This window comes from Lachancea thermotolerans (genome assembly GCF_000142805.1).
Source record: "Lachancea thermotolerans CBS 6340 chromosome F complete sequence".
Classification (NCBI taxonomy): Eukaryota; Fungi; Ascomycota; class Saccharomycetes; order Saccharomycetales; family Saccharomycetaceae; genus Lachancea; species Lachancea thermotolerans.
In genome coordinates this window covers 226,523-253,968 of record NC_013082.1, presented here as the reverse complement: position 1 = coordinate 253,968, position 27,446 = coordinate 226,523, and the positions used below count along the sequence as shown (strand labels likewise).

The following is a 27,446-nucleotide window of genomic DNA, read 5'->3' as shown; positions in this document are numbered from 1 at the left end:
AAGCACAATGCTGGGCATAGCATGCTGTATCCCTGTTGTTAATGTCGATACCCTGTTCTCAGAGCCGAATATTACAGCTTGCCAAGCACACGGAAGGGTACTTGCTCGACATAGCGCACTGCGATACGGAGTCTTGAAGAATCAGACACTAGCGCATGGAACGCGATTCCAATTTTACGATTAGCTCCTCCTGTCCTACACCTGACAGCCAATTGTTTCCATCACGCTTTTAGTGCCCTGTATCCGCCCCAGTTGGTAGGTGCGTTACGAAGCTATTTAGGGTTTTGAAAGGCTAAAAAAACAACATTGCCAAATAAACCCATCGTCAAGACCCTCGAGGGTCCTTATTGCTTGTTGAAGCTATTTTCCATCACAGGTTCTGTTTAAGTAGCTTATGAGTTAGTCCATCTCTCGAAAAAGTGAAGAGCTCGACCGCCCGACAGTTCAAGCAAGCAGCGAAACAAAGTAGTGGAGACTCAAAGGTTGCGATATGGCACCCGAGCATGCACATTACAACGGCTCTAAGAAAATTCGTTCGCTACGCGAAGACAAGCTGGCGTCTGGCGCCAAGGCCCGCAGCAGATACGGAGAAGCCTGTTTCCAACGAGGACGCGTCATAAAGGAAGCCCGAGGGCAGCATACAGCTCTGCGTGCTGGTAAAGACTATGAAACAAATTTGCGGCGCAAACGCGAATTCAGAGTTCCCTTGGAACTTGAACCCGGGAGGCTCCGGGTCCAAGAGACAACGCCGAGCCTGGACAGCGCGGGCACGGACGACCAAGACTCCGAGAACGCAGAATCAGATGGCGACTTACCCATTGAAGTGATATGCGACTTAGAAGTAATACCGCAAGACGTAGACGAGCAGGAGCTGCAGAGACTGCGACGGGAGAACGACAGAAGCTCATCGCCGGCTGGTGCTAATGAGGGGATTGATGATGAGGAGGCAGGGGAAGAGAAAGTGTCGTTTCCATCGCCACAGCACAGTAAGCACAGTCACGGGCCTACTGGTAGCGAGCAAGAGCACTTCCAACGTGTGTCATGCGTGCGACACAGCTACATGCAGAAACTGAAGCTGCCGCAGCCGTTACTGGCCGAGGAACTACTGGAAAGGACCCTGAAGTACTTCCCGCTCGTGGAGAAGATCCTAAGTGGCCAACACCCGTCCATGTACTACGACCACGCTCGCAGCGCGTTCAAGAGGTCCCGCCGCGCGGTGCTCAGCATCGACGAGTTCCGCAGGCTAGATCTTAGCCTATTCACCGCGGGCTACTATGGTGTGCGCCGCCAGATGCGTGTCGCGGTCGAAGTCTTGCATCACTACAGAGATCTTATCGCGCGTCAGAACAACCGGGTGCTTAGGTGGTGGGGCGTCAGCGACTTTGCCCAGTATGTGCTAGCACCCGAGCTTCTCAGCGCTCTATGCCAAGAAGAGATGAACCTGCCGACGCTCGAGGATGCTTGGGATGTCATGGAGGCGACCACCGAATTCGGCCTCTTGGTTGCGGATGACGGCCCACTAGAGGAATGGGAGGTTCCTGCGCATCTTGCGCGTTTAGAGGCTGCAGGGCACAGTTCCAACTTGCGCGAGGATCCCAGTAACGATAAAAGATAGCAGGATGGCTGGCAGCGTCTTTCTGCGCGGGCGCGAAGACATGCTCACAGCCAGCTACGCTACTTTTACAATTTAAGATCGAAAAAATGCCTGCTTGAGACCCGGATTTCTGCACGAGCCGCGAGCGCTCTCTCCCCATGCCAAGGTATGGTCTAAAACATCGCGAAACCAGGACGCGCGGCGTCGGTACTCATCAATGAACGCTGTGCCATTGTTCCCATCGTACAGTTTACCCGGTGCATGCAGAAGCTGCGATGAGCTGAGTGGTTCAGCCATAAAAAATTTTCTGCAGGGCCGTCGCTAATTTATCGATGGATGAGGCCAGTAATCGAGTATCGAAAACCTATTCAGGCGTTCCGGGAGTTTGATTAGTGCTAGAGCGAAGTTAGTTGAGCAGAAGTGATGTCAGGATCCCAAAAGGCGTGCTACGTGTGTGGCAAGATTGGCCACCTCGCTGAAGACTGTGAGTCTGAGAGATTATGTTACAACTGTAACCAGCCGGGTCATGTCCAGTCAGACTGCACCATGGCCAAGACGGTGGAATTCAAGCAATGTTACAACTGTGGGGAGACCGGGCACGTGAAGTCAGAGTGTGACGTGCAGCGCTGTTACAACTGCAACCAGACTGGACACATCTCGAGGGATTGTGCGGATCCTAAAAAGCCCAGATTTGCTGGTGGCGCTGCGCCATCGCGTGCTAACAAGGTGTCCTGCTACAGATGTGGCGGCCCCAACCACATGGCCAAGGACTGCCTGCAGTCAGACTCTAAATGCTACGCATGTGGCAAGGTCGGCCACATCTCCAAGGACTGCCCTGCTGGCTCGTCTGCCAAGACTTGCTACAACTGCAACGAGGCTGGCCACATCTCGAGAGACTGCCCTGTGAACTAAGCGTTTTCGAGCCCTTGTTAGCGGGTCCTACGTTTTTGTTTTGATTACGTTTATGGCGGTTTAAATTAGACTATAGCTTTCTTAGTTAAACGGTGATTTTTGTATGGCCAGGTGCGGCGCGAACGGCAGTTGGCTCTTTAGAGCGTTTGCCGGTACAGCGCGTCTGCCATTCTGATGCTTTTGACACAATTTTTAGTGTCGTGGACTCGAACAATGTCAGCTCCGAAGCCCACACACGCACCGGCGACGGTGCCCGTTGTGAAGTCCCGGTCTGCGGCCGTCTCATCGCCGGTGATCTTCCCTATAAACTTTTTACGCGAGGGTCCCACAAGAACCGGCAGGTTACGGAAATGAATAAAGTGCTGGTCCCGGGCAAGACTGTAGTTTTTGAGCACATTGATGCCCTTGATCGCCTCAAGGTTTTGCATGGAATGCTTCGCAAAACCAACACCAGGATCCAGCACAATCTGCCACCTTTTGACGCCAACCTCCACCGCCTTGGCGTACTGCTGGGCCAGCTCTCGTCCTATATTGCGGACGAGAACCGTGTCTTCGCCACGTTCTTCATGTCCGTAAACATACTCAATGGTATTTTCTTCGGCCTCAGCATCACTGTACTTTGTGAGCTTTGTCATTGTACTTGTATCGCCTCTTGTATGTGACATGATGTAACCGACGTTGGGATGTTCCGCGAGAACCGCAAACATGTCGGCATCAAACTGCCCGCCTGATATATCATTCACCAAGTCAACTCCGGCCTCAATAGCCAGCTTCGCAATACCAGCACGATACGTATCGATCGACAAGATCACCTTCTCATGAGGTATCGTTTTGTCACTTCTAATTTTCTTGATAAGTGGAATTGTACGTTCCAGTTCCTGCTGTTGCGAGGCCTGCTCAGAATTTGGCCTTGTAGAACAGCCTCCAATGTCAATGATCACCTGCTCACTGAGCTTTAAAACTTCTTGAACTATGACTCGAATCCTCTCAACCTGCATGTCCAGATTATCACTCAACAGGCCGCCGTCAGAAAACGAGTCTGGTGTTGTATTCAAAATCCCCATGGTGTAGGTCGAAGATATCGTTTGGGTGCTGAAGCGGCCGGTTACGCTGTCTCTAATAGGCTTGTTCTTGAACTTCAAAAATCTGTCTTTGCCTCCAATGCGAGGCAAAGGAATCACTTTACAGAGAACATCTTCGTCCCGCTCTTGTTCGTATATCTGATTGAGATGCTCAATGATTGGCTCTGCTGTCACTGGATGGACTTCACTAAATGAGATTAGCTCGCAGAGAGGCTCTAGGACAAAACTGCGTTCGAGAAGTCGGGGATGAGGTATAATGAGGTCGTCGGTGGTCAAAACAACGTTCGCGCCATCTTCTGTTTTGTATAAGATAATGTCAAGATCGATGCTCCGAGGCCCGTTGTCGAACTCCTTCACACGTTTGAGCTCTTCGTATTCGATTTTCTTACAAAGTTTAAGAAGCTCCTGCGGGCTCAACAGGGTCTTGACCTCAATGCACCCATTAAGAAATAACCTTTGGTTTTGGAAGTACATGGGCTCACTTTCAAAAATGGATGACACTTTTGTGACATGCAAATCTTTATGCGCGTTCAGGGAGTCGATTGCACATTGTATATTTGAAGTGCGGTCGCCAACATTTGATCCAAATGCCAAGTAAGCAACGTTCATACTCGAACTACTTGCGGTTTGCGCAGAGCGCGAGACAGGCAAGTTAAAAGATGCATTGCCCAGCTGGGCAGAGGAAGAATTTACTTCTAAAAGGGGCTTTCCCAAGAAGTCTTTCTTGGTGCGAGTACAGCTAACACCCACTCCTCTAGTTGCAGTGATTGCGTTGAGTTTTATGACTTTCACAATCACTGGCGCGTCTGGGTGGTTCGTGAAATAGTCTTGCTGAGTGACGATTTGCGCAACAGAGTCCACCAAGGCCTCAACGGTCTTGAAGTTGGAGGACTCCACAAAACTCACGACACTATCTATCACATCACGGTACTCCACATTACCTTCAGGCTGCCTCATCCATGGCATATTGATATCAATCGTCACGTACTGCTTCTGCAGACGCTCGAAAGTGAACACCCCAATCAAAGTAAGCAGTTTAAGGTTGGAAATGACCAACTGATCTGGGGTTTGCTCGCTCGCCGGTGCGTGGACTACAACACTCACACCATCCGATCTTATATGGGCGTCGCCAGCCTGTGCCTTCAGAGCCAAAGATTGGATACCAGGGTATCCATCCTTGATATGGTGCAGAACACGTTCAGCTAGCAATCCCAGAGATTTGTAGTTTTGACGGGGATTGACAAAATGAGAGATATCCTTGGAGATTACTGCGTAATTTAGCGAGTATTTGAGCTCGTCCGACCGCGACGCCTTTTCGAAATCGGTTGCCATCTCCAGAGAGATGTTACATTCTTGCGGGGTCACACGGTTCCAGGAGTCCGGGCCAATAATCGCCTGCAGCGCCAGCTTTTCTATATGAACTTTGTCCCGACTTATCACACCGCTCTGCATCTTCTTCAAACTGGAGCTCATCATCCGATGACGATTCATATAAATAGGGCTAGCAGCACTAGGGAACAGTTTTCTGACGAACCACAACTTGTAAAATTTATAGATGCATGAACCCGGAAAGCGTACTCTTTCAGAATTCGCTTTTTAGAGATTCTTTTACTCCGATGAGATGCCACAGCTACTGAAAAATTGGCACCGCCAATTTTCAAACATCTTCAACAATCTTCACATGTTGAAGATGAAAAAAAGGGAGCTAAGTGCTGTCATTTGACTGTGTAGGCTTCCGTAGCTTTCGCTAGATTCCAGACATAATGGGTGTCCTTCGGAGTTGAAGGGCCGTCGTGTGTAGAACAGCTAAATAAAACGAATGGTCTGCTTTCCTCGCGCGGTTAAGGAAACCCGATTTCGGAAGGAGGTGGTTATTATTGGTACACATAGTTGCTATTAAATAGGAATGACCTGCTAGGAGCTGCGAACTCCACCAAAAGTGCTCTTAATGGGCCAATTGGTATCTGTTTCAAGATGCCAGAAACACGAGTACAATTGTACTTTCTATATATTTATTTGATAGGTACAATGCTGGGAAACGGTCACTCAGCCAAACGAGCGCCAAGGACCCTCAAAAGGCAAGTAATGGGGCCATCGAAGCTACGGATAGTTCAGCGTCAGCTGTTCCGGGCACTAGCAACCTCGGTAAAGCCCAAGAAAACAGATGTTCTGATTGTCGGAGGAGGGCCAGCTGGGTTAACTCTAGCAGCAGCTATAAAGACGTCACCATATCTATCAGGCTTGTCAACTACGCTAGTGGACGCAGGCGATCTAAAAACCAAAGTTGCGGGCTTCTACGATGCACCTCCCGAAAAATACACGAACAGAATCATTAGCTTGACCTCGCAATCAAAACAGTTCCTCGAGCAGAGGGTTGGTGTCCAACTGATGGAGGAAAGACTGCAGGCTTTTGACGGCCTTTTTGTCTCTGATGGCTGTTCAGATGCTCACCTAGAAATGGAGCGAGGCTCTATGGGATACATGGTGGAGATTCTGAACATTCAAAGTTCTGTCTTGCGTCGGCTTTCAGAGTTGAACGCGTCTGGTCTCCAGCTCATCGATCAGACAAAAGTGGAGGATATTCGCTACGAAGACCCAGAAGACCACCAGTCATGGCCTGTTGTCTCGCTAAGCAATGGAGAAGTCTACAAGACGCGTTTGTTGGTTGGTTGCGATGGCTTCAATTCTCCAGTACGGAAGTTCTCTAAAATTGAGTCTAGGGGCTGGTTCTATAACAGGTTCGGTGTCGTAGCTACTATGAAACTTGACTATCCACCTTTCAAAGTGAGAGGCTGGCAAAGGTTTCTTCCCACAGGTCCTATTGCCCACTTGCCGCTCCCAGGCGATGATGCCACATTGGTGTGGAGCACTACAGAGCCATTGTCTCGTTTACTGCTATCCATTGACCCCGAGCAATTCGTACTACTTGTGAACGCTGCGTTCGTACTCGAAGATGCTGACATGCAGTATTACTACAAACAGCTAGAACAAGGTTCTATCACCACCCAGGAGCTTAAGAGCGACATTGCTTACCGTACGGAATTGGTTTACAGCAAGCTTGACAATGACGCTTTTATTGATGAAATATATCCTCCCGCGGTTAGCAGTATCGACAGTACATCAAGGGCAAGGTTCCCATTGAAGCTTTCGCATGCAGATTCATATGTGGCCGATAGAATCGCCTTAGTCGGCGACGCTGCTCACACAACACATCCGTTAGCTGGCCAAGGCCTGAACATGGGCCAAGGAGATGTGGAGTCTTTGGTGAAAGCACTCGAAAAAGCCTATCAAAGAGGCCTAGACCTCGGGTCTCTTTTGGCCTTAGAGCCTTACTGGGCTGATCGCTATCCCACCAATAATATGTTGCTTGGCGTTGTAGACAAGTTACACAAACTCTATTCAACTGACTTTGGTCCTATCGTGGCTGCAAGAAGCTTTGGCCTCAAAGCGATCCAAAGTCTGGGCCCTATCAAGGATTTTATGATGGCCAAGGTGAGCGGCCCCTCTCAGTGAGTGAGCGCTTCATTAAGTCATGTGATCAACTATGACCTTGGCAAGCTCTATGTCAAAACACACATTATAATGTATAAGATTCGAATAGCTACGGCGGCTAAGACGCTGAAATCTGCTCGTACAGGCTATGAGCGTTCTACTAGAAACCACTGAAGGAGATCTTGCTGTTGACTTGGATTTCGACAAGTGTCCGGTTGAGTCTTTTAATTTTCTAAAACTATGCAAGAGTGGCTTTTTCGATTATCAATGCTTCTACAACCTTAATAAGGATTACTCTGTAGAATGTGGGGATGCTCTGTTAGGAAACGAGTATCGCGGGAGTCTGAGGATACACAGCACTTCAATCCAAGGCCTGTGTGGGAACAAAGAGCCGTCCGCAGAGTTGTTGAAGTCATCACAGGCCTATAGTAAAAGTACCCTGGCTCATCTAGGGGACATTGCATTTCTTGTTTCGCTTTTAGAAAACTCAACTCCAGTCATAGGCTCCCGTTTCATGATTTCCCTCGCAGAAGACGACACAATATATGAGAATATTGTGCGGTTTGGCAGGGTTGCGGACGAATATTTGCAGGCGCTGCGTAAAATGTTCATTAAGGTTACAGATGACCAAAAAAGGCCCAACGTTGACATCCGTATTAAAAAAGCATATATTTTGCATGACCCGTTTCCAGACCCAGAGTGTTTTCGCTGCTTCCAGATTGAAATGCCAATAAAAACTGTAAGGTTACCTCCGCACCTTACAAACAGGCCTAATCAAGAATCAGGCCTTGATGAGCAGAAAAAGATAGAGAGGGAGATGCGTAGCAAAGAGTTGACACTCGAAATTCTTGGCGATATTCCGTATGTCGGAATAAAGCCTTCTGAAAGGGTGTTATTTGTTTGCAGGCTGAATCCTATAACGAGAGCAAAAGACTTAGCAACAATCTTCCACAGATTCGGGGAAATAGATGTTATTGAAATTGTGCGTGACAAAGAAACAGGCAGTTCTTTGGGTTACGGTTTCATAGAGTTTACAAAAAAGGAATCGTGCGAGATGGCATACTCTAAAATGGATGGTGTCCTAATTGATGATAGAAGAATCCACGTAGATTTCTGCCAAAGCGCTAGGAAATTAAGGTAGATACTAACTTATTCAAGTTTAAGAGTTACCAGCTTACGAACCTTGTTATATCTTGTATTTTGTTTAAAGTTCGATGTCGTGAAGGGTGCATGAAATTTCAGATCTATCAACTACCCAGATTAACGTGCAAGTAGTGCTAATAGACACGCACAATGAGCGATATCAGTACCAGAAACTCTCAAAGCAGTGATAGGAAACCATGGGTCATTTGGAAGAGGATCCGATCACTCTTAGAGCCAAAACAGGCATCCTTCCGTAAAGTGTATGCAGCACATGAAGATGTGGATTTTGAACAATTCACAAAAACTTACTTCAAAACCATCACAGATCGTGTCAAATATGGCGAGGCCATTACCAGTATCCCAAAAAAGTCTCATTTCACCGCCCCGAAGAATCCCATTGTCCTCTGTCATGGCTTTTCAGGATTTGATCGGTTGATACTGGTACCCTCAATAGCGCGCATTACTAGGGTTCTCAATAACCATACAGCTTCCAGTAATTCAGAGCAGCTACTTGAAAATGACACAGAAGATTCGAGAATGAAGGGGCTGTTGGAAGTTGAGTACTGGTTCGGTGTCAAGGAGGCCTTAGAGGCTAAAGGATGTACCGTAATATCTGCGCGCGTACCAGGATTTGCCAGTATAGAAGAAAGGGCCAATACGCTTAACGAATTCATAGAACGCGAAACAAAACACTTGCGGCTGTCTCAGAAGTCTAGTGACATCTATAACAGCCCAGGTGCTAAAAATGAGCGTCAGCCTCATAAGCGCGTAAAAGTCAACTTGATTGCACACTCCATGGGAGGATTGGACAGCCGCTTCTTAATTTCGAGAATACCAAACAAGAATTTCGAGGTTGTGAGTTTAACTACAGTGTCAACTCCTCATCGCGGCTCCGAGATGGCTGATTTTCTCGTAGGTCTTGCGTCTGATATGCAAAAAGGCCTTCCCACCGAATCAACTGTCAAACTACTACCACCTGCTATCTATGAGTTGACCACTAGCAGCATGAAAGAGTTTAACAGAGTTACGCCAAACAGCAAAGATGTTGCTTATTTTAGTTACGGCGCTTCCTGTCAGCCAAAATGGTTTAATCTTTTCTACGCTTCTTGGCACTTAATGTTCAGCCTCTCGGGTGGAGAGCTCAATGATGGTCTAGTGACTGTGCGGAGCAGCAAGTGGGGCAACTACATGGGGACCCTGCAAAATACTGACCACCTTGATGTTATAAACTGGAAAAATCGACTACAGAAAGAAGTTGCGAGCAAAGTGTTCAAAATCAGTGATTCAATTGGAGAACAGGTCCAGCCGGAACTTGATGTCCTCGACTTTTACTTAAGCATTGCCGATAACTTGGCCCAAAGAGGCTTCTGAACAGCTTATCAAATCACGTGATCTTCATCAGTAGTACTGTTAACATAGGGGCGTTCATTTTCTATCAGTCCATTATGAAATCTGCTAAGAAGCAGCGCCTAAAAGACTGAAATTCGCATGCTCCTTTAGTCGTTAAACAAACTTGCAAGCCAACCTCCAAGTTCTAGCCCCAAAGCTTTGATATCTTCATGGCTGTAGAAAAAACTCCAAAAGGGCCAAGTCATTTGCTGAAGCTCATATCAGTGTCATTCAAGGAAGCATCGCTGGATTCTCCATCATTTCGAGCCAGTACAAACTTTTATCATGTCCAAATTGAATCTTTCGAGAGCTGGATTGAGAATGTTTTAAGGTTCTACAAGCACAAGTTTCTGCCGTCTCTTGATGACTTCAAGCAGATCAGCGACACATTTTTCGCGCAAGCATTGCCCCCAGCAGACTATCTTTATAATGGGGTTGTAGAAAACCAAATGTATACCCCCATGATACTCGAAGCATTCCATAGTGATCTTTGCAGCCTATCAAATCGCTTACTTGTGCTGCTAAGAGGCGACCCAGAGTCATTTCTCTCTCATGTCCTCAAGATATCAACCGACATTATCGAACCATACCGAGAAAAGCGAAAGAACTTCGACTATTATCAATCAAAGCATGACACGCTTCTTGCCAAATACCAAAGCACGAAGATCTCGGGACCTAATGTAGAACCTTCGAGTATGCGCGAAGATGCTTTTCAGTTGTTTGAGGCACGTAAAAGCTACTTGGAAGCTTCACTCGATTTGGCTTGGGAAATTTCACAAATTCAGGAAGCTTTGGACGTTGCAATAAGTGGCGTTGTCGGTACGCTCGTTAGGAGAGACCCTATGAAGAATACGATAATGAACACTCCAAAGGGTGGTGACCAGGCAATGGATTTATACTCAAGACACTCTAGGTGGCATCTGCAGATGGTAGAAAACAATGCTTCGCTTCTAGAAGACATGAAAAGGGCGAAAGAACAAGTCCAAGCATTCACGATAAAACAATTAGAACCTTCGAGGGATCTGCGTGACTATAACATTAAAGGAATCAATCAAGCGTCTTTACTCGATCATAGCTCTCAAGGCTCAAAAAAATCTACGGAAAAGTCAGGCTGGCTTTTTATGAAAACGCAAGTTGGAAAACCAGCTCGCACAGTTTGGGTTCGAAGATGGTGTTTTGTTAAGAAGTCTGTGTTTGGCATGTTTCTTCTCTCCCCTGCCGAGACAGCTGTTGAAGAAACTGATAAATTCGGAGTTCTTTTAATGAATGTCAGGTATGACCCTAATGAGGAGAGGAAGTTTTGCTTTGAAGCTCAAATAGCTGGCGCAGAGCCGGGTACGAACAATGGGCGAAGTAATACGGCAGAACGCATTTCTCTTGTGTTTCAAACGGAGTCTTTATCAGATCTAAAGTCGTGGCTTCAAGTGTTTGACGAAGCTAAAAAGCACGTTTTGAGCTTAGAAAAAGACGACTCCGAATACGAGCTGTCGTTTTCGAGGATACCGCCCATCTTCTTTGAGTTTGCGTGCAGTTCAAGCAACCAAACCGACCAACAGCTCACATCCTTTGATCCAAATGGCCTTTATGGAAAGTCCATTTTGCAGCTAATGAAGGCTGCGTTCTCCGAAACAGGATCTATTATATTCCCTCAAGATTCTCCATTTGAAACACCGCTTTTAAAAACCCCTATATCCACTAAACTCACGAAGCTCAGCGTAATCTCAAGCTACTATCTGGTCAACGATGGAGTACCAAATGCTATAACAGCTAACTTTTGGGGCAGCGTTAACTGGAGCGAGTTCTGCTTTAACACAAGGAAAGTAGATGGAAATAATTATAAAGAGCGACAAAGTCCTGTGCCTGAAGCCCATACTCCACAAGCAGAGAGAACATCTCCAACTTGGAGTCCTATGAACTATCCAGACTTTTACCAAAGGGGTATGAGAAATGCAGACTTGCAATTTAGGAGCCTTTTTTTCCCCACAGCCATTCAACGGAATCTCGAAAGATCTGATGAACTCCTTCTTCTCTCATTCCCCTGTTCATGGTCTCCCAACACTAAACAGGGATTTTCTGGTATGTGCTATATCACTGCCAGGAACATCTACTTTTATATGAATTCCATGGGTTTCATTTGCCTGCTTAATAGAAGCTTAGAGGATATTGTCTCCGTTGAAGAAGTTAAAATAGAAGGCGATAATAAGGCAGGAATTCTGAAATTATATGATATGAATGAGCTTTCCATGTCCTGTAGTATCTTCTTCGATAATCCAGAATTGATAGCAACAAAGATTCGTCAACTTCTTCAGAACGGCACTACAGAGGAGCTCAAAAGTGAGAAGGAAATCCTTTCACTCTTCGCCAGTATTGACCGGGACTTTGATGATAAAAGCCGACCAAGCACACCAAGCACAAATCTCAAAGGAGGCGAGGAGGCAACTGCTGTAGAAAGTCTGTTTCGGCCTTTAGAAAATCCCCTCAATGAGCTCAGAAAACGTCAGCAATCCTTCCAAAGCAGGTACTGCTCTGTGTTCAAAATGGATTTCAACATTTCCCCAAAAGGCCTTATGCACGTACTTTTTGGAGACAAATCAAGCGCCTTTCCAAGCTGCTATCTGTTAGCGGATCGGTCTGGGTCAGGAAACACAACTACCGCCTGGCAAGTTAGAGATTCAGGGGATTTGAAAGAGGCGGTTAGGATAGTTCACTTTAAGATAGGCCACACTCAAACATTTTTCCCTCCTGAGGGCAATGGTTCAGGAGATAGCAAGAACGTGGCCTACCTCGACATGTTGCAAAGGATGAAGCTAGCCAAGGAAGGGGAATATTACGAAGTTGACCAAGAATCTGGCCATATAAAGGTGCCATTTGCGAAGGCTTTCAGAGTGCTGTCAAAATACATCATAATTTCTCGGTCGGATCCGAACCCCCGAAAATCAAAGGGTCTGGACAAAGCAAGCAGTTGCTCACTTTACCTCTACTACGACGTAGCCTTCTCTGATGAGATGACTGGCGCTCGTTTCAGAAATCTTAACGTTTTTGACAAGTTTTTGAAAACCTTAGTACTACACACTCTTCGATATGAGTCTGTTTTGACCCGCAATGTTGTCCAACAGTACTTAGACAAGATAGGAAAGCATGGAAGAGTACTGAAGGCTATCAGGCTTTGTGGACAGCTGGCGCTGGTCCAAGGTTCTGAGAAAACTGCCCACCTCGGAGACAATGGGAAGACTAATGTTGCAAGGTACTCAAGAAGCTCGCTCCTGAGGTTTATGATGCGTACGATTTTGTTCTACACAGTTAATGTCATATTCGCAGTGACGCGGATGTTTTTTCAATTCATTTACGCGGTTCTCACGAACGCTAGGATGATCAACAAGGCTGTTCTGTTGGCATTGGCGCTCTCTATCATCGCTAACTTTAGTCTTTTGGGCAAAACTACGTGGTCGTACTGGTCAGTCAAAGCTGCGGATAAGCTTTTCAAGAGTTACGTGGATATAGAGAACAAGCCTATGGAAAGAGCGTTGTACATCGATGATTTGGATCTCCTTTCTGACTCTTTGACCAATGTACAAGACGCTTGCCTGGAAAAATTCTTGGAATCCACGAGGGAAGTGGAGAGTAAGTACCGCCAAACAAGACACGAGCTGGCCCTCAAGAGAAACGAGCTGTTAGTTGAGCTTAAAATCCTCAATACAATGGAGAAAGAGATGGTTCACGGCGAGTATGTTACATTTTTACTGAACGAAATGCAAAATTGTCGAACTGTTGAAAAAGATATGCCAGATGTATGGGCGAATGATTCCCAACTTCATGACCACTGTAGCAGGTGCTCTAGTGAATACAAGAGTATTCAGCACCTACTTTAATTTTCTGCATAAGCGCTGTCAGCTGCAAGCCCTGTCTCTTTAACATGGGCAATTTTTTATCGTTACCCGGAAAATGAACTATTTTTCTCTTTTGAAGATGCTATATAAACCATAGGAAACTTCTATAGAGACCCTCATCCAAAAATTCTTAAACTGTCATCACTAATGATTTCAACGCAACACTTCCTGGAATCACTCCGGGACTTTAACAAGCTCAAGCAAGTAAGTCTATTTGCTTGTGAAGGTTAAAGCCTGCTTCTTCCTTCGTATCTTTGCATGATGATACCAACTCAGCTCACTCAGATCTTTTATGATCGACAACACATTCCTATCCAACATTCATCAATTACCTGATTTCAAAGGATACAAATTATCGGAAGAAGTACTGTAGATCTTATGAAAAGTAGTATCACTCAATTTAGTGACATTAGCTATCCCAACTTGCCCTCTGTAGATTGCTATGCTCTGTGACGATATGTGTTGCCTTCTCTGTTGCGTTAATGCTTTATTACTGAAATGCCAAAGCCAGCGCTTTGTGCTAAAGCATTTAGTGTTGTAGTTCAAACACCGACCTAATTATTAACCCTTTCATGTGGCGAAGCCTTCGAGATTTAGCGCATAAATATGCTGCCAGCTCAAACTAGCCTTGTTTCGTCGAAGTATGAACTTCTCTAATTCAAGAGCGGCTCCAAGTCAGCACTGGTTTATTTAACAGATTTTTAATTGTAATTTCTCATCTTTTGGCAGGCGGTAAAAGGTTTCAAGAATCGTTTCTTCTCACTTTCCGTAGACAGATGTGGTCTGAGAGACCAGCGTTACAACCACAAAGAGGCGCACCTACAGAAAGTGGCGGGATACAACATGCTAATGCCGACCATGCAATACTCGCTAGTTCACAACTCACGTGATCGATAATGAGAGTTGAAATACAATGCAAGTGGCAGATTATAGATGACCAGCCAATTTCCAGTTCCACAGTAATACCGCTTACTTCAACACAATGGCTCAGGCATGTGGCATAATTGATCAAGAGCTACATTGTATTTCACAACAACTTAAACGCATTTTGAATGATCAAGATGCGATTCTAGCCGGTATAGAAAGCGATCCAAACCTTAAGATGGAGGGCAGCGCCAGGCGGGAAGAACCCAGTGATGTTCAGGCTATATTGAACCAGGACGTTCAGCTAAGTAAAAAGCTAGGTGCCTTAAAGGAACTCAACCTAGTTGCAAATTTGATTGATGAATTCAAAGCAAATTTCGAGCTGTGGGAACTCGAGAACTGTTACTACTCCCTACAAAACTTACACAAAAGGCTTGAAAAAGTTGACATGTCCTTGTTCCCTATTCAGTTCCAAGGATTGCTGAAGGTGCACATAGACTCCTTGCATGTGGACTTATTATCTCGAATCGATAAGGTTATGCGCCAGTTCTGGGACATAAGTGCCAGGTCGGTTACGTTCAACCAAAAAATCGCGGTGGACCGCGACGACGTGCTGTTGGAGTATGATTCATTCTCTTTGTTTCTCAAGTCCTGTTTCTTTTCACAGGATCATTTTGAGCCGACTTCGTGGTTTGTTGCAACTATGAACATGGGTGACGCAAAGGATAAAGTAACAAACTTGCTAGCAACTGCATTTAATGAGTGGGTTAGACTTCAAACAGTTCAGGAAAAACTTAAGCAGTTCCTTTTTTCTGCAAATGTTTGTTTATCCTTAAAGGGCTGTACTTTAGGAGCTTCAGAGAACCCCGGAAATTTGGATGACACCTTAAAAAGCTTCGAGGCCCTCGTTATGTTTATGAAAGATGTCACAACTGCGGAGGATACTGCTGTTATTTTGGCCAAGCTTGGAAATACTCTGCTTACAGAAATAGTCAAATTTGTCAAGCAGAACTCTAGTCATTTATTTGCACCAGGAACTAATTACAAAAACTCAGTGGTTAGCCTGAATACAATGCTAACTGAGCTTTCGCATAAAGGAGGGAAATCTTGGCAATACGCGGGCAGGGAGCTTGATAACTTAATAAACGATGATTCAGTAATCAACAATCTCATGCTAGATAAGCTGCTACAAGAACAGATTTCTGCCATAAGGAAACAGTTTGCCAGTGGGGATTGGAAAAATAAAAGGGCAATAAAAGTAAAAGCGCGAAAGACCTCTCTTTCCGTTTTGTCTGGCGAACGCTCCAAAGCACATAAAACTGGCACTGGAACGTCGGACGACGAGTGGGCCTGGGATCACGATAATGTTAGCGCAGAGGTTGGAGAGGATGAAGATGGTTGGGGGAGTGAAACGGAAATCGCACTGGACTCGAAAGAAGCTCATGATCCTATCGTCCTTTCAAAAAAAGATGCTGAAGGAGAAAACGATTGGCAGAACGCGTGGGACGAAGCAGCAAGTCTTGGAGACGATTTTGATGACACAATGAAGGTTACTCAGGTACCTGACCTGTTCAAACAAATTTTTACCGATTTTGAAGCTGGCTGCGAGAAGATTGGGCAAAACAAAATAAGTGCTGTTGTTGACTACAAACGTAATGTTCTGCTAACTTCATTTATGGCCATGTGCATGTGCAGATACGAAGAGTGGTGGCAGCTTTACCATGATGTTGACTTCATTCTTTCAGAGAGCGCTGACGCTCGTAAACTGTATCGTCTGCATGAACTCAACTCTCATTTTGTGAATACGCATGTCGAAAACCTTAAAAAGACGGCGAGGAAAATCATGGGACAACAACTGCAAAACTTCCAAGCTAGCGACAAAAGCCCAAATTGGGGCATAACAATTGAGTCGCTGCTTCCATACATCGAAACCGCGGCCCTGCCTGCACTGCTTAAGCTTCGAAACCCTCGGATCCTATCTGGGTTTCTCGAATATCTTTATGCTGATTGCCTCGTGAATGAAATACTGTCATGGCGAATGATTTCAGAGAAAAACTCCGAAAACCTAGCAGAGCTCATAAACCTCCTTTTGACTGGGACTGACGTTAGGCAGGTGGAAACTGACCCGAAAATTGTGCACTCCCGAGAGAAATTAGAGATAATCGGGCGCGTACTCACTGCGCATCTCACAGACATCATGGATATGTTCTCCAATGGCGACTTTTACCTTTTTTCAACGGACGAGGTCGTTCAATGGATCGTGATGCTATTCGCCGACACAGGTCTAAGAAGAGAGTGTATTGACGAGATAAGAACTATCCGCGAGGAGCAGGGTACCTGAGCGAGGCGACGGTCTCCGCCCGACCTTACTTAAATGTCATGTGCCATTTTTGTTACCCGGACTTCTGCGGCTCAGTGTTCCGCCTTTAGTCGCGTTAATGCGTTATTTCGACTAGAGTAAGCAAGCGCACCCCTCCTATATAAAGGTATTCTGCGGCACACATTTGCAATACAAACTTTAGTGCGACAAACACAAGCCAATGTCTACTCAAAATCACTACCATTTCAATGTCGTAATGTCCTGCGAAGGGTGTTCTAACGCCATAAGAAGAGTGCTGACGAGGCTAGAGCCTGACGTTTCCAAAATTGACATTTCATTGGAAAAGCAGACTGTGGATGTCTACACCGTACTTCCATTTGAGACCATACTGGAAAAGATTAAAAAGACAGGCAAAGAGGTGAAATCGGCTAAAAAATTGTAGTTACTGAGGCTCTCAATGGCAAGATATGCGGAATGTTCACGTTACCTTCACGCTAGCCAACTTGCGCCCCACCACCTTCCATCATTGCACGAAAATACGAAATTATAAGGCACCCACTTCAATAATGCGTCACATGATAGTTCTTAGTGTATATATTAAATCATTTTAGACGAATTGAACACTGTCAAGCTGAATAATATGCCACTTATTAGAAAGATCTCGAGCGATGAGCTTTAGAGCAGCGGTTCGCGTTGATTAGTGAGCCTCTTTAGTGTGCACCGCATCGCATGGATTTTGACGAGACACTAGATCTCGAAGAGCAGTTCTATCGCGACGGCTTCGAAGAAGGAAGACATGAGAACCTTACGCACAACTATCTGGAAGGAAAGCAGTACGGGCTGCAGGTGGGATTTCAGCGGTACATCTTAATCGGACTGATAGAGGGAGTTTGCAATGCTGTAAAGTCTCAAAATGTAAGTTCGGCCGCGCAAAAAAATGCATGCTTGATACTTGACATGGTCAACAAAATTTCCATGGGAAACGATGAGGTCAGCGTGCAAACTTATGAGACCAATATAGTTAAAATCAGGAACAAGTTTAGGCTATTGCTGCTCGCGCTGAGCCGCTACGTGAAGGAGCAAGACTCACTGCCCTCTCTTGGTTTGTCTTTTCAATCAGTTGAAAAGATATCCAAAATTGTGGCAGGTGAGCTCAGCAGTTACGTTGAATCCGATGCCGCAGAGGTTTCATCTCAGCCCCAGAATGAAATGTGGTAGGCTAGCACTTGGTTACTCCGTCCCAAAATATTGAGCAGCTACATAAAATGTAAACATTCGATGTAAATCCAATTCCTTATCTCATCTCCGTCCTCGACAAACTTAACAATAACGTTGTCTGCAAAATACTCCTGTTTCCAGCACTGCATTTCGTAATTGGTGTAGCTTTCATTGACCGTAGCTAAGTCTGTGAGCCATTTAAAGCTCCAGAGCTTCGTTTCATAATTGTCCAAGTCCTGGTTGTCCAGCGACTCCTCTTTAATTAAGGTTTCGACCTTGGACCTAGTCAATTCGTAAACGTCCGTAATACCTTTCCTTTCTATGATGTCCAGAAGATCCGTAACAAACTCAATTGCGCTCACAGTATGCTTAATCTTGAGCTCACGAAGTTCTTGCGAATCGTCCCCTTCACGAGCTTCATAACGCGGGTATTTAGTTTTTTTTCCAAACAACCTTCGATAGCTGTTCAATCTCCCTAGCGCTTCTAATGTTGTCTCGTCCGCTGAGAGAAAAAAGAAGAGTCTTTTGAGAGCGCCATCTAAAGTCAGGACTCGCTTCTGGTCGAGAGCCTTAGATCTCTCTAGTTTCTCTCGCTTAAGGCGCTCTTTTTGCGCAGCTCTAACTTGCTGAATTAGCCCTTCGTTGTTGTATCCATCTAACCAATAGTCTTGCGCTTCTGATTCGTCACCACGACTAGGGTTCTCAGTGTAGTTTCCAAACTGGTCAAAAGCACCGGTTCTTGATTCTTCATCAAGATTAAAGGCCTCTATTTGAACACCTCCATTAGATGCCACATCGTTCTGCTTATCGTCCCACTTTCTCGCGTTTCCGTTTGGTAGATGCTCGCTGGAATTCTTTTGATTCATACTAGTCCCTTCGCTGTCGGAAGCAAACATATCATCTTCACCTTGGTCTCTATTGTCGATAGCGGTATCCGTGATTTTGGCGCTAGGGTCTGTCTTAAGTCCTTCATCTTCATCATCGCTTTCATTGTCTGAGGAGTCGTCATCGTACAGGTCCGATGAAACTGTAAGCTTTCTCTTTTTACGCACAAAGCCTTCCTCCTTGATTGCTTCGTTATCAGAGCTCCCATCGTGATCATTGTTCATTCTTTACCAGCTCAGTGCTTAGGCAGGAGACAGCTTAATATTTTTACAAAAGTTTAAATCGATACATGTGAATGAAATATAACTTTAGGATGGCAACAACTTTGATCGTTTCGCCTAGGTCGTTAACCACCATGCCATTGAGATAAAGCTGCGCCTAATAATGCAAGCCCGAAAAGTAGTCAGCTATATCAAAGTTGACTGACGATGCTAGCTCTGTGATAATTTCCCAAGGAACATTGACTTTCCATTTGAGTTTGTAACTGAGATAATCTACGTTCTTGGGAGTTGCTGTAGTGATGAGTTTTAAGCTGTTAAGCTCTGCAAGGTTCTCATAAACTTCAACGTTAGCTCTCATAGGCTCAGTATGGTGAAATATGCTATGATTCTCTTGCTCCTCAACTGGAAATATAGCCTGAAAAATTGAAAAGAGGCGCTCGAGAGGAAAAAGGGAAGGCTGCAAGTAACGAGGATTGGTTTCCATTTTAGCACGTCGTCCATAAGATGACCTGCCAGCTCTCAAATGCGACTTCTTGGAAAAAATCTTGCTGTCGTAACGCGGCTCTAAATAAGAACAAAGGTATGCAGCAATGAGCAGAAACTTTGAGATACACGACAGCTCATACGCTGTGGCCCTCTCGCTGTCGCCTGTTTCAACGCAAGCTTCCTCCTCTGCCACGAAAGTATCACCCGTTGTCGTGTAGAGATCGATATTGGAACGGTAAAGAGAAAGCGGCTCATTGATGTTTTCTGCGGTAATCGATTGGACGTAGCTTTCCCACTTCGAGTCCATCAAGTCTCCTAGTGCAACTATGTCATTACCGGTGTATGAATGAAATGCTTGAATAATGATTTTGATGTAATTCTCTGCAATTTGTTCAAAAGTTGAATCTTCTGGATCAAGCCCGCAACTAACGACCTTGCAAAGTAGCTTCTCGCTTTCGATGTATTCACTAACTTTTTTTTGAAGTAGGATCTCAGCAACTTGTTCATGTTTATACCTAGGAAAAATGATTGTCGGGAGGTTGTAAGTGCTGTATCTGCTTAGAAACGCGGTATCATGAACGATGTAAATAAACTTAAGTTGAACTCTAAGATTCGGAGGCAAGAGTTCATGCAATTTGATAAATTTCGGTAAAAGCTCCGAGTCAAGTTCTTGCAGCTGATCAAAACCGTCAAAAACCACAAAAAGGCTGATGTCCTTTTCCAAAAGCTGGTAGCTTCGAAGCACGGCATGCAAAAACTTGATAAGCAGATAGAAGTCCTCAGCTTCAAGAGCATCTTGTTCTTCGCAAGATATATCGGGGAAGAGATTTGCCAGAGTCGAAGATATCATCCTTGCAACGTGCTGCAACAACGGCTTCCATGACACGAGCTCAATTGGATTCAGCCAGCAATTATAAATTTGAGGGTTATATTCAAAAAATTTGCGCATTGTCAATGTCTTGCCTGAGCTATGATGCCCTTGAATGACGACATTTGGCGGAGCAAATGATGGGTCCTCGCTTACAAAAGAAGAGACGGCATCAACTTGGTAGTCCCTGAACTTAACAGAGGGCACATTAATTACCATGTGTACTTGGGTTGAGAGCGAGCCGCTGTGTAATTGGCGTATAATGCATTGTTTACATCAATGACCCATAGTGTTAAAGTAAAGCGTATTGATTTTCTGATGCGTTCGTACGTACGTACTGACTCTTGAAAGTTGGCATGCTTATGTAAAGAGCTGGATCTAACTCTAAAATGATGAGCCATCCAATTCATCCACCGTTGCGGATACAATGTCGAAAGCAAAGTATTCTGCCACTCTCCGGTAGACAATGATTTTTTTGTTGAGCGCTTCCTCCGATATGGAATTGATCCAGGAGCCGGAGCAGGGGCAGTGAGAGGACATTAGCTCATCTTTGATTTTGCCGCATTTCGCACATTTCAAGTCTTGAACGTAGTAGTTTTGTAGCTCAATCTGCAAGGTTTGGACAAGATGTTCTTGAAGAAGGTTATTATTGAAAAGTCGCTGACACTGCTCACAAACAAGAAACTCCTTACGTTCAACCTTACAAAAGTCGATATCAGTGATAAAGGCACAATGCTCGCAGGCAAGGTTGCTCACCTTCAAAGAGTAGCTGGGATCTTTGAACTCGGACTCCCAATCGAATTCTCGAACTTCAAAAATTTTAAGCAGCTCTTTTCTCAAAGAGCGGACTTCCAGGGTTTGCGTCTTTGACAGCATCATTATGTGACACAAATTCTTTACAAGCTCTAATAATGGATTGTGAGTTTTAAGATGTGATCCAGGTAAATTAGGAGGAGCGTAGTCTGCGCTGAAATTTGGGTCCAATATGTACTCTTTCTGAGTTTTGAATAACTTTTGGACCCTGTGGATAAGAGGTTGACCAAATCGATGTGTAAACCCCGCAAGAACGCCATCGACTTCTTCATCGTCGTTAGATTTTCCAGTAGTAATCTGAGTGAGCCTTTGAGACTGCGCATTGTCAAAATAATGCCTTTCTTTTGCTTTAACCATGCTGTCCAAAATAATAATCATCCAATCATCGAATTCCTGCTGGTATATTCTGGGCAGGAAGCTTTTGATATGCCATTGTGAATAAGCCCGCAAATCCTGAGATTCGCTATCAACGATGCTAGTACATGCCCTGCCACCGAAGTTAAAAGAATCCATCCAAATAAGGAGATCCCAATACCTGGTTATAGACAAATCCAAGAAACTGAAAAGAGGAGCCGTCCTAATCGCCTTGATGAGATATTGGCTATATGCATAGCAGCTTTCGACAGTAACCTTGTTGGTTTTTAATAAGAGCTTTCCTCGGTCAGCATAAATTGCTTCAGAGCCTAGATTTTTGCAAACGTTGACTAGTTGCAAAATAGCTTTCTTTGTGAGGTTGTGAACATGGTACTTTAAGGCATAATCAAAAAGTTTAGAATCTGCAGATTGTACCCAGTGAATGAAAGCATGGACGAGGGAATCTGCCGTTTCGTTTTCATCTAGGGCATCATCCCACAGGGATTTTAGGAGAGCGCGAAGCACTGACAAAGAAACACCCGAGAAAGAGTCCTCCACTAAAGCACCGCCGCCTATATACTCTCCTTCTCCGCCAATTGAAAAATTAGATTCTGCCAAATCACTTCCTTCAGCTTCATTTATGACAGCAGACGTTAAAACGGTGTTAATGGTAAGATTGCTCATTTCTATTTCCAACACAACGGTATCGTAAACCGATGGGGAATTAGTGATCGAAATATCCAGGTCACTCATTAAAGAGGCCATTGATGGATTGAAGTCTTTCTCAGAACCGCCATGGTCAGGCAAGGGATAAACGTCATTCCACCACAACACAATATTATCTTTCTTCAGCCTTCTCGCATACATTACGTCGATAACAAAAGACATTTTTTCAAGCCTGATATTACAAATTGGAATATTGCTGTATCGCGATAAGTTCATTAGGTTTTGGAGCCACTTGCCCAACGAAAGGATATGGTTAGTAATCTTTTTCGTGACAATATGCTGCCATTTTAGATGAGGAAGAGCCAGTTCAGCGGAAGAGATTTCAACGAGCGGCATTTGCCGAAATGGTTTAATTGTTTGTCGAAGCTTTTGTGTGTAGGGAGACTGCAATAGCATCAAGCACTGCGCTCCCTTCTCTTCGTTCATTTGGGAGATACTCTTAGAGAGCTTCTTATAAAGCGCCCTTAAGTCTGTGAATGAGTGTGATTGAACGTCTATGCTGTCTGGGTACCTCAAAATGTCATAATGAGAATCCAGTTTATCGGATTTTTGAGCTCGGAGCTCTTTAAACAAGCTTTGAACAGAAGAAGGGTTTAATTCTTGAGCATTTGTGGATGGCTTCAAAACGAAGACTTCGGTGTTTGCATCCCACCCCTTGTAAAGAATAAAATACTCATATCCAATATTTGTCGACAAGTGAAGCAAGTAACCAACCTCAAGCGAGAATTTTTCCAAATAACGCTGAGAAGATGAGGGGTGAAGGTTTTTTTGTTCAAATCCCTTTTGAAGGCCCTTGCCTAATGCACCGATTGCGCTCGAAGTAAACTCAACGGCTGAACCCAGCTCCATTATCGCTCGCTCTGATGCCGTGATAGAGGATTCATAAATTCCCAACACGTTCTCTTTATTGAGCACGCTGGTAGTTTTCTCAATCTCCTCCAAGTAGTCATCCTCAGGCAGAGTAAGCTTATAAAGCGGAGTTTTTGACTCACTTCCAACACTCTTATATGGTAGAATAGCAGGTGACTTCTCAACAATGCAATTTTCAATACCATGTCCTGATGGCTGATTAGTTTTGAACTTCATATAAATGCTCTTAGGAATTTTGAACTTGAGTGTATGAATTTTACGGTCAAGGAGCACAGACACATCAAGCACACCTGGTTGCGAAGTCTGCCGGTATTCTAATATTTCCCAAGTCGAATTTGCATAGGACTCGGCATGCTTCCTCATGATGTTACCCAACGCAGTTCTTTCGCTGATGCCTGAGCGACTGCCAAATAACTGAGTTCTTCGTTGCTTATCCCGCGCTTGAATTTTCCATTTTATCTTTTGGTAGGAAAGCCAGCCAATGTAGTCCTCTTCCATAGAGGGAAAAGTTGGCGGTAAAACCAAATTCTCTTGTTCCTCTTCAATCATGTTTTTCCTCTTTTGATGTTTCTTCGAAGTCACTCGGCCAACTTTATTTTGTATGGAAATAGGTCGTTCCTCAAACGCGTCTTCTATGTCTCTAACAAGTGGCTTAACTTTCGAGCTTTTAAAGAATGAGGTTAGCGAGGTTTGCTTGAACTTATCGTCGTTAACTGATATTCTCTTTTTGAGCCAGTCTGGGTGCTCAACGCGTGGAACTGGGTTCTGTATACTTTGAAGTGCTGCGGGAATTGTGATAATCTTCTGCACTACGGAAGCAAGCCTTTCTCTGTAATAATCCCAATCTATGATAGCCCTTGGATCAAAGTTTTCTAAGGAGCTATCAGCTAGCCACCTCCTTAGAAATGACCTTTTTAGAGCCAGGTCAGCAGAAAAAATAGCAACAGGGATGGCGCGCTCAGTCACCGGCGTGTTCAGCGGCCGTGAGCTAATGATGTATTTACACTGCAGCCCTTTATCTTTCACCATTTCTTCTCCCAAAAACTCACCCAGCCTTTTAGCAGTTGTGATTGAGGTAGATTTCTGACCTTCGTACTCTTTCAGTGTTTTTGTCATACTTCTGTTCTCGCAAATAAGCTCGATAAGATCTTCGTCTTCTAACATAATACCCTTTGAATCTAAAACGTCAAGCCACCTGTTTGCCACCGCAGCAACGGAGGCATAACAAGCTTCTAAGCTATCCCCTTCTAAAAAGACCTTGAAAATATCACTCTGAAAATTCTTGATTAATTGCAGTTCTCCTCTTCTCTTAAGTTCAAACCCCTTAAGTTCCGCCAAAGACCCATCGTTATTAAAAACAGCGTAACGTTTTTTAATTCCTTTACCCTCTTCTTTCGATGTTGGTAAAACCATTGCTCTGTAGGGACCATCGACTTCAAAAAAAATCGAATTATCACTTTCAGTTTCATATTTGTGCCTTACAGGATCGACCAAAGTTTGGTATTGATGATTCGTGAACTTTTGATGAACTTTATAATTCAACATGGAGCAAGGGTAAGAGAGAAAAAGCTTTTTCCCATTTTTCAAGTTGAATTTAAACTCGTCTGGAAATGATTCTGGAATAATACACCAAATACCGTCGGTGTCCAACTCGAGTGGCCTTCCAATCTTTTCAACTATTGATCTTGCCATTTGAATGATTGTTGCACCTGTCAAACATGTGATACCGGCCATCTCCATCGAATACCAACGAGACCCCTTCCTCATCACATAACCATAAAATGAGTTCAAGATGACCTTATGGGCGAGTTGCAACGAATCATACAGGATAACCATTTTTTTTGCTTCATCTCTCTCATGCTTTTGTTCTGAACTAATTGATGAGTGTTTTTGTTTCCAGTTCTTTGCTAGCCCTTTGAATTCATATCTTCTATCTCTGAAAGATCTCACAGTATTCACGTAGAAAGGGTTTTCTCGTTGGCATATAATTGCAGTTCTTTCAACTACTTCGTTGGTCTTGACTCTGTGGTAAACCTTCTTACAGTAGTCTGTAAGCCGCTTTTTAATATGAGCGACTTGATCGCTGTAACTTAGCTCCTCGAAAGACAGAAACTGTTTATACGACTTTTTGTTCTTGTTGGGGAAAGTCTCGTTCTGTAATGCTCTTTTGACCATGTTGTACTCGTCCATTTTTGATGGAAAGAATTCACCTCTCCAGGACCATTGCAACTTTCTATCACAAGATTTTCCGGGCCTATTGAAATCACAGCTGGCACAATCGCGGTCGCTTTTGACACTATCAGGCTGTAACCGGTTTGTGATCATAATATTCGGGTACATTGATGCAACATCGACATGGTAAATAAGAGGTAGCTCATGTCGTTTTGTATTATCCTTAAGATCAAACAAGCGCTTCTCTACAGCCTGTCTTACTTCTTCAAAATTTACTACGTCTTCAACTTTGCAATTATTTTCAACCTCGACGCAGAATTTCAAAGCATGAGGAAGATCTTCAAGTAAGTCATCAATAACCTCTGGATCAATGTTGAAATGGTTTTTAATATCGCTTCGAAAAACACCGGCTTCTAAGGATTCAACATGCCCTCCGACGTAGGTCTCCGATTCAAGCAAGTGACCATCATAAAACCTCTCGATTGGATCTGTATGTTTGTTTGGCAGAAGAATATCACCTTTAAACGCTTGAACTGTCAGAAGCATCTCACAAAGAGTACCAGTCCCCTTGCGAAGAACTTCATCTGGGTTTAAAGGAATAATAGTGCATAATGAGAAAACAAAAGGGTGCACGTATTTCATGTATAAGTAATAAGTTGCAACAGCATCAGACACCGAATACTCGGATAGTAGCTGAGGCTTCTCGTATGCATATGGAGTCATTAACTCTGGGTCTAACTCTATTGGATTATATCCTAACTTTGCTTGCGTCACTGCTTTTAAACCTTGGGATCCTTGTGGTAAGTATGAATCACGTTTGACCCATCTATAGCAGTCCATGTGGGCACAATAAGTGGACTTGTATTCCCCTTCCGAATCTGGGGCAAACCCTATCTCCTCATACATGTCAAGCCCATTAATCTTTGCTCGGGTCTCCACAAAAGGCCAATCAAAAAAATCACCGTTAAATGTCGAGATAACAGTCGGACGCACATCTCTAATATGTTCGAAAAATCTTTCTAGGAGCGCCAACTCGTCTGCTTCATTAAAAATCGTGAAATATCCGGGGTATTCCGGTTTAGGTGAGTACTCGAAATCTTCGATATCCTCAGAGATTATCTCTCTATTGGTTATTAAGAACCCATCTCCATCAATCATATATGAGATCATCATAATTTGGTCAACAGTTGCAACTGGAAATTTTAAAGGAGCTTTGGTGGTTTCAATATCGAACGCTAGCACGACAGGATCTGCAAATGCAACCTTTTCTTTAATTTCTAGGAACCCTTGTGAAGCTACTTTGTACCATTTTCCTACTCGAATATCTTTGTCAATGGCCACTCGTACATGATAGGGGACATCATATTCTCTGATATCTGATATCAGCATTTTGGTGTCCTGCGCAGTTCCATTGTTAGAGCTATACATGGACCGCTGGAGTTGATTGTTTTCATTGTCCATGACAATTGGCCTTAAGATTTTTCTGGCTTCGAAAAGGTTGTTGGTATTCGCGAATGTGAGCTTGAGCATTGTTCGTTGCAAACCAACCAAATGGTTGCTCATGGAGAGATCATTTTTGATTACTACTTCAACACGTTTCAAACAATGTTCTAGGTGTTTCTTCAAATATTCCTCCACATCGTTGGTTTTCGATTCGTCCCTACACGCCACTAAAAAGTACGGGTCGAAGGTTATTGTACTTTTGAAACCACCACCTTCTTCATCCAGGAAATAGAAGTCAACTCCGGAAACACCCGTGGGGGATAAGGCAGACCCCTTTGTAAGCCCTGAATCTTGTGGCACAAGTGTAGGATGCATGTTCACAAGCCAGCCAGTTCTTCCCGGTGTTTCTTCTATGCTGACATTTTTTCCGTTGTGCTGGGGAGCCGTGTACCTCTCAAATCCCATGAGTGTGTCAATTTCATCTTTTTTAGTTGATTCCACAAGTTGTTGCGCTGTCGTGTTCACAGCTGTATTAATCCCATTGCTGCGGTCCCCGGGAGGTTTTTTAACAAACTTTGCAGTGCTAGATCCCCTGAATCTACTTGCCATTGCGCAGTACTTAGATGCTTTCTTAAACTTCGTGCAAGGGCTAATAACTTTCTAGCACGAGCCATATAAACGCGTGAGGGCGATTTGTTAGATAGCGT

General features: G+C 44.3%; 13 protein-coding genes and 1 non-coding gene across 14 annotated transcripts; 10 read left to right on the top strand and 4 right to left on the bottom strand.

Moving 5' to 3' along the window:
• Positions 1 to 490: 490 nt before the first annotated feature.
• On the top strand, positions 491 to 1,615 carry RTC4 (Rtc4p; the record flags this gene model as incomplete). Its single annotated transcript, XM_002554292.1, has 1 exon — positions 491 to 1,615. One exon carries the CDS (start codon positions 491 to 493, stop codon positions 1,613 to 1,615), a length of 1,125 nt encoding a protein of 374 aa, XP_002554338.1.
• Positions 1,616 to 2,017: 402 nt separating this feature from the next.
• Positions 2,018 to 2,506, top strand: GIS2 (mRNA-binding translational activator GIS2; the record flags this gene model as incomplete). Its single annotated transcript, XM_002554291.1, has 1 exon — positions 2,018 to 2,506. The coding sequence occupies one exon, from the start codon at positions 2,018 to 2,020 to the stop codon at positions 2,504 to 2,506; it is 489 nt and encodes a 162-aa protein (XP_002554337.1).
• A 137-nt stretch (positions 2,507 to 2,643) lies between these two features.
• FOL1 (trifunctional dihydropteroate synthetase/dihydrohydroxymethylpterin pyrophosphokinase/dihydroneopterin aldolase FOL1) lies at positions 2,644 to 5,079 on the bottom strand (the record flags this gene model as incomplete). Its single annotated transcript, XM_002554290.1, has 1 exon — positions 2,644 to 5,079. The coding sequence occupies one exon, from the start codon at positions 5,077 to 5,079 to the stop codon at positions 2,644 to 2,646; it is 2,436 nt and encodes an 811-aa protein (XP_002554336.1).
• Positions 5,080 to 5,562: 483 nt separating this feature from the next.
• COQ6 (putative N,N-dimethylaniline monooxygenase COQ6) lies at positions 5,563 to 7,101 on the top strand (the record flags this gene model as incomplete). The annotated part of the gene is made up of 1 exon (XM_002554289.1): positions 5,563 to 7,101. One exon carries the CDS (start codon positions 5,563 to 5,565, stop codon positions 7,099 to 7,101), a length of 1,539 nt encoding a protein of 512 aa, XP_002554335.1.
• Positions 7,102 to 7,228: 127 nt separating this feature from the next.
• KLTH0F02838g (PPIL4 family peptidylprolyl isomerase) lies at positions 7,229 to 8,221 on the top strand (the record flags this gene model as incomplete). Its single annotated transcript, XM_002554288.1, has 1 exon — positions 7,229 to 8,221. The coding sequence occupies one exon, from the start codon at positions 7,229 to 7,231 to the stop codon at positions 8,219 to 8,221; it is 993 nt and encodes a 330-aa protein (XP_002554334.1).
• A 152-nt stretch (positions 8,222 to 8,373) lies between these two features.
• TGL2 (triglyceride lipase) lies at positions 8,374 to 9,594 on the top strand (the record flags this gene model as incomplete). Its single annotated transcript, XM_002554287.1, has 1 exon — positions 8,374 to 9,594. One exon carries the CDS (start codon positions 8,374 to 8,376, stop codon positions 9,592 to 9,594), a length of 1,221 nt encoding a protein of 406 aa, XP_002554333.1.
• Positions 9,595 to 9,782: 188 nt separating this feature from the next.
• Positions 9,783 to 13,481, top strand: SIP3 (Sip3p; the record flags this gene model as incomplete). The annotated part of the gene is made up of 1 exon (XM_002554286.1): positions 9,783 to 13,481. One exon carries the CDS (start codon positions 9,783 to 9,785, stop codon positions 13,479 to 13,481), a length of 3,699 nt encoding a protein of 1,232 aa, XP_002554332.1.
• Positions 13,482 to 13,750: 269 nt separating this feature from the next.
• Positions 13,751 to 13,844, top strand: SNR71. The gene has a single exon (XR_002432199.1). It is a non-coding gene; the product is annotated as a snR71 (small nucleolar RNA).
• Positions 13,845 to 14,481: 637 nt separating this feature from the next.
• DSL1 (Dsl1p) lies at positions 14,482 to 16,704 on the top strand (the record flags this gene model as incomplete). Its single annotated transcript, XM_002554285.1, has 1 exon — positions 14,482 to 16,704. One exon carries the CDS (start codon positions 14,482 to 14,484, stop codon positions 16,702 to 16,704), a length of 2,223 nt encoding a protein of 740 aa, XP_002554331.1.
• A 199-nt stretch (positions 16,705 to 16,903) lies between these two features.
• ATX1 (copper metallochaperone ATX1) lies at positions 16,904 to 17,125 on the top strand (the record flags this gene model as incomplete). Its single annotated transcript, XM_002554284.1, has 1 exon — positions 16,904 to 17,125. The coding sequence occupies one exon, from the start codon at positions 16,904 to 16,906 to the stop codon at positions 17,123 to 17,125; it is 222 nt and encodes a 73-aa protein (XP_002554330.1).
• Positions 17,126 to 17,412: 287 nt separating this feature from the next.
• Positions 17,413 to 17,901, top strand: LTO1 (ribosome biosynthesis protein LTO1; the record flags this gene model as incomplete). Its single annotated transcript, XM_002554283.1, has 1 exon — positions 17,413 to 17,901. One exon carries the CDS (start codon positions 17,413 to 17,415, stop codon positions 17,899 to 17,901), a length of 489 nt encoding a protein of 162 aa, XP_002554329.1.
• A 38-nt stretch (positions 17,902 to 17,939) lies between these two features.
• Positions 17,940 to 19,010, bottom strand: LIN1 (U5 snRNP complex subunit LIN1; the record flags this gene model as incomplete). Its single annotated transcript, XM_002554282.1, has 1 exon — positions 17,940 to 19,010. One exon carries the CDS (start codon positions 19,008 to 19,010, stop codon positions 17,940 to 17,942), a length of 1,071 nt encoding a protein of 356 aa, XP_002554328.1.
• Positions 19,011 to 19,164: 154 nt separating this feature from the next.
• Positions 19,165 to 20,580, bottom strand: ORC5 (origin recognition complex subunit 5; the record flags this gene model as incomplete). Its single annotated transcript, XM_002554281.1, has 1 exon — positions 19,165 to 20,580. The coding sequence occupies one exon, from the start codon at positions 20,578 to 20,580 to the stop codon at positions 19,165 to 19,167; it is 1,416 nt and encodes a 471-aa protein (XP_002554327.1).
• Positions 20,581 to 20,745: 165 nt separating this feature from the next.
• POL2 (DNA polymerase epsilon catalytic subunit) lies at positions 20,746 to 27,348 on the bottom strand (the record flags this gene model as incomplete). The annotated part of the gene is made up of 1 exon (XM_002554280.1): positions 20,746 to 27,348. One exon carries the CDS (start codon positions 27,346 to 27,348, stop codon positions 20,746 to 20,748), a length of 6,603 nt encoding a protein of 2,200 aa, XP_002554326.1.
• Between the last annotated feature and the right edge of the window lie 98 nt (positions 27,349 to 27,446).